The 4,478-nt window shown below is 50.5% G+C and overlaps 2 protein-coding genes across 2 annotated transcripts in view; both read right to left on the reverse strand.

Moving 5' to 3' along the window:
• Positions 1–4,478, reverse strand: part of plekhg6 (pleckstrin homology domain containing, family G (with RhoGef domain) member 6) — a 26,163-nt gene that overhangs the window by 12,749 nt on the left and 8,936 nt on the right. The window contains exons 3-6 of the mRNA XM_008292689.1: positions 4,260–4,379; positions 4,048–4,180; positions 3,849–3,964; positions 1,716–3,199 (exon numbers count right to left, since the gene is read on the reverse strand). Coding sequence (XP_008290911.1) covers positions 1,716–3,199; positions 3,849–3,964; positions 4,048–4,180; positions 4,260–4,379 — 1,853 coding nt within the window. The remainder of the gene's footprint in view (positions 1–1,715; positions 3,200–3,848; positions 3,965–4,047; positions 4,181–4,259; positions 4,380–4,478) is intronic.
• On the reverse strand, positions 148–1,686 carry LOC103365282 (pleckstrin homology domain-containing family G member 6-like). The gene is made up of 3 exons (XM_008292688.1): positions 1,352–1,686; positions 1,228–1,278; positions 148–1,145 (listed from the first exon to the last, which is right to left on the reverse strand). The coding sequence occupies exons 1-3, from the start codon at positions 1,442–1,444 to the stop codon at positions 939–941; spliced, it is 351 nt and encodes a 116-aa protein (XP_008290910.1). The 5' UTR covers positions 1,445–1,686; the 3' UTR covers positions 148–938.

Below are 4,478 nucleotides of genomic sequence, written 5' to 3' on the forward strand. Positions count from 1 at the left end.
GCACCTTTAAAAGCACCTGGAGTCGGCCAAAGTGTCGAACGTGCCCCCATAGTGAGGATGAAGGTGTAGAGATGATGGATGGATGTCTCTGAGGACTCAAGGTTTCGTTATATTTAGTTTTTTTTCACTGGTTTGTCTCTTTTTAGGATTGTTTCATCCATTCATGTCCATGTTTTCTTTTGTTCTCTGTTTATTTCTGTGTCTCTTTGCGTCCTTCAGTGATGCTCTGTCTCCGTGTCCGTGGTTCGTCTTCATCCGGTCCACGCTTTACCGTCTCTTTCTGCTCTATTTGCAGCTGTTCCATGTCGTATTGCAGCTCTCTGATTTAGTCGATCTGCTGTTGCTTCGGTTTGTCTTTATGTTTTTGTATCGAGCTCAAACTGTTAATCAGTGAATCAGTTCAGTTCAATCTGTCATTCAATCAGTCAGCTACTGAACTAATCTCCATCTGATCACTGCTGAATCAGTTTGAGTCACTTTTTATTAGAATCAGTCTGAACTCTCTGGTTTCAGCTCCTTTGATGAATGTTTTCTGGTTTCTGTCCTCTGTGACACTAAACTGAACATCTTTGGACTAAACCAGACGTTTGAGGAAACTCTGACCACGTTTGAACATTTTAGAGACAAACATCCAACTTAATGCTCAAATAGATCTTTTTTAAATGTTAACCTGCAAAGTGACGTGTAGTATAACCGTCAGATAGATGTGATATAAGTGATAGTTCTCTTCTTAAATGTAGGAAGACAGGCGCCTCCACACTCTGCATCGTGTCTGAGTAAATGTTTTCACACCTCAGCCAGACGGCGGAAGTCCTACATACAGAGAATGAATGCAAGCTCAGCTGGAAACTGAAGCTGAAGGCAGCAAACCGCTCCAAAACAAACCACCGAAGCTTCGGGTTCAATTTCAGGTTCAGGAGGCCACAGGGTGTCAGTACTCAGTTACTCTGAGAGTACTGAGTAACTCTGAGTACTCCTGCAGGCAGCGGTCTCACCTGCAGGCAGCCGGCCTCCAGCCTCAGCGGGTCGAACGGTTTCCCGGACCTCCTGACCTCCTGCAGCAGCGGGTAGATGACCTCCTGCCAGAAGAGCTGGTGGGCATCGAGGACGGAGGGCAGGTTGGAGAACAGCAGCTCGGGGCTCACCTGAGGAGCAGCAGAACAAAGAGAACGCTGAGAGTGTCCGTCTGCTCAGAGCGAAGGTGCTGGTTCAGGGGTCCAGACTGACCTCCAGCAGGAAGCCTTTGTGCTGCAGCTTCTCCAGAGCAGCCATGACCAGCTGAGGACAGAAACACCATCAGAACGCTGCACAAACACACGTTAAACGTTATTAACATGGAGAAACATCTCACATCTCTGATGATGATCAGCTTGTTGATGTAGGTGAGCTCAGTGTGGACGAACTCCCACAGCGCCTCCTGCTGGTGTCTCTGCATCTTAGACATGGTCTGAAGGAGACCAAGAAATGATTCACATGTGCAACAATAAGGTTCTCCTTAACAAATCCCACAAAGGAACAAAGTCCTGTCGTTTGTAATAAGGATGGAAATCTTTAAAAAATTAATGAAATTTCCTTCAAAACATGAAAGTTTCCTGAAAGTGTCTCACGTCAAAGTTACTCCAGATATTTGTTGAGTTATTTTTAGCTGCAGGACTCAGAATAAACGTTCATGTTCAACCCTCTGGACTCTGAGCAGGTTCTNCAGATGTTCTCACCTGCTCCTCTTGTCGTCCTCATCTCCGTCCACCAGCTGCTCCTTCCAGCCTTTGCTGACGGTTAAAGCTCGGTGTCTCTGCAGCTCCACCTCCTCCCACTCGGTGTCTCGGTCTCCATCGCTCGGCGGAGGAGAAGGTGTGGTGGAGAAGGAGGGTGATGGAGGAGGATACCTGGACCTGGGATGAAGCATCTTGACGTTCCTGCCCCTCTTGATTGCCCCGCGGTCCCGGCCCCGCTCCCTGGCCCGCTCCAGGAGCCCCTCCAGAGGCGAGGCCTGCTGGCTGCGGTCGTATCCTGGACTAGAAGCTCTGTCTTGTGGGCGCTGAGCAGCGAACAGGCTGCTGGAGGGCTGACGGAGGCCTCCCTCCATGATGATGTTGGGGATGGACGCGCTCCTCTGGGTTTTCATTTTGGGCCTCTTGGTCTGGACGTTGAGATCCGGCAGCTCCGGTTCAGAGTATATTTGGAGATCAGCAGAGGTTCTGTCAGTCATGTTCCAGAACATCCCCTGGTTGGGCTTCAGGGAGCCCAGCTTCAGAACCCGGAGTGTCTCTGAGCTGCTGGAGGGCAGAGAGTTCCTCTTCATGTTCAGGTTGGAGTCTGAGTCCGAGTTAGAGGATGGGTAGCTGTTGGAGGCGGTCCAGGTCTGTCTCTGGACAAACCGATTGGACGCCTGAGCTGAGGGACCTTGACCGGCGTTGACCGGCCTCCTCCTCCGCAACCCTGGAGACCGAAGGTTCTTGGAGAAGCTCCAGGCGTCTGGAGATGATTCCACGTCTCCAGACTGGCTGCAGTTGGAGTTCCTCCTGGTGTTCTGGTTCCCAGAGGGAGAACCTGGGTCCCTCCTGATGGATGATCCAGGATTCGCCTCCCTGGAAGCTGCCAGCTGGTGGGGAGGCTGCAAAGTGTTTTCATCTGTTGGATAGTCCACATCTGGAAGTTCTCCGACCAGCAGCTGGTATGTTCCAGTCGTGTTGTGCTTCACTGGATGTGCAGCGGTTCTGCGGGTGAAATGGTTCAGGCTCGGTGCAGATTGGACTCTGTGGTGCCAGGTCACGTTTGGCTGATTTGTCAGCTGAGATTCAACAAGTTGTCCTTCGTCCTCTCTGTGGTTCCTCTGCTCTCCTCTCACTCCCATCTCTATCCACTCGTACCGTCTGACGCTGGCCTGTCGACCCGATATGCTCTTTTGTTCTGCTTTCCGGAGACTGTTTCTGAGCTGGGAGTGCCAGAACGGTGCTCCGGTGTCATTAGAGGAAGCCTCGTCTGGAGGTTCTGTCTCTACAGACCCGTTCAATGATGGCGTGATCAGTTCATCAGTAAACTTCTTCACAAACGTTCCTGCTGCTGGACGTCTGACGGGTTCTTCTTCTGTCTCCATGTCGTCTGTCTTCGGTTCTGCAACAGGTTTGGACTCTGGTTGGTGTGTTTTCAGGTTCTCCAACCTGTTGTTCTCCGTCTGTCTCAGGTTCCTCAGAGTTACCTGGACACAGAACACAGAGATTAAAAAGCTCTCAACCACTGTACAGTTCTGGAATTATAACGACCCATCTGACAGAAACTCGTTTGATTCTCAGATCTGCGACCGAACCAGAGCTCAGAACCAGCATTCATCCAGAACCTTTTCTGGGTGTAAACTGGACCTTTCTCTGACTGAGTTTTCTTCATTTTAGAGCTGCAGCTTCGGACTATTTCCACTGTGGATTGTTTTCTGGATGGATCTATCAGCTGTTTGCTTCTAAAACATCACTGAGTTTCCTCCAACGTCTTGTTTAGTCTGAAGATGTTCAGTTTACTGTCACAGAGGACAGAAACCACAGTTCAGACTGATTCTATTTTATTACTCAAACTGATAATTGATTACAAAAATGATGATTAGCTGAAAATGAACTGAATGATCAGTGCAGCTCTTAAAAGTATTAACATGAGAAAATACACAGAACCTCCAGTAGAAGTTCTCGTGATGCTGCATGACGTCCTCGTGTACGTATCGGGTCATCTGCTGTACTTCCTGTGGTTCTTCATGTTGCAGAAAACCTAAACAGGATCCTGTTGGGCTTTCCAGTCTGGACCTGAGACTGAAGCTGCTGAGAGTGGAACCCGACCAGAACATCTCTAGGGGTAGTTTGTACCTTTGCCTGGTGGATGGAGGAGACCCAGGTGGAGCAGCTGTCTGAGGTGCTGGAGACCAGGATGAGGACGTTCATGGCACTCTGGAGCTCACCGACCTCCACCAGAACAAAAGAATCTAACAGAACCAGAGGAACCGTTGTTACCTGTTCAGACTGAATGAAGGGTTCTACAAGTGGTCTATAGGAAGGTTCTGCTCACAGCCGTCTTTCAGAGCGATGCAGCTGGTTCTGTCCAGGGCCACCGGAGGCCGGACCATCTTCAGACGCTCCCCTTTCTTCTGCACTTTGGTCAGCAGCAGAACATCGGAGAACAGCAGAGCCACGACCTCGAGCTGAGCCCAAAGAGCGAGAAAACAGTCAGACGTGAACTTCAGCAGACGGTCGATGTGCAGCACCAGCAACTCTGCTCACTTTACTGTCCTTCCTGCCGCGGACCCTCAGGTTCTCCTCCAGCAGCAGCTTCCGGACCACGCCAGGACCGGCGCCTCTGATGGGACAGGTGAGGTCGAACCTGCACAGCTCTCTGACGTGCTGACGGCAAACACAGCACAGGAAGCATCAGCTCAGCAGGTACGACACGACACGACACGACACGACACGACATGACATGACTCGACACGACACGACACG

Source organism: Stegastes partitus, unplaced genomic scaffold (assembly GCF_000690725.1).
Source record: "Stegastes partitus isolate 25-593 unplaced genomic scaffold, Stegastes_partitus-1.0.2 Scaffold824, whole genome shotgun sequence".
Classification (NCBI taxonomy): Eukaryota; Metazoa; Chordata; class Actinopteri; family Pomacentridae; genus Stegastes; species Stegastes partitus.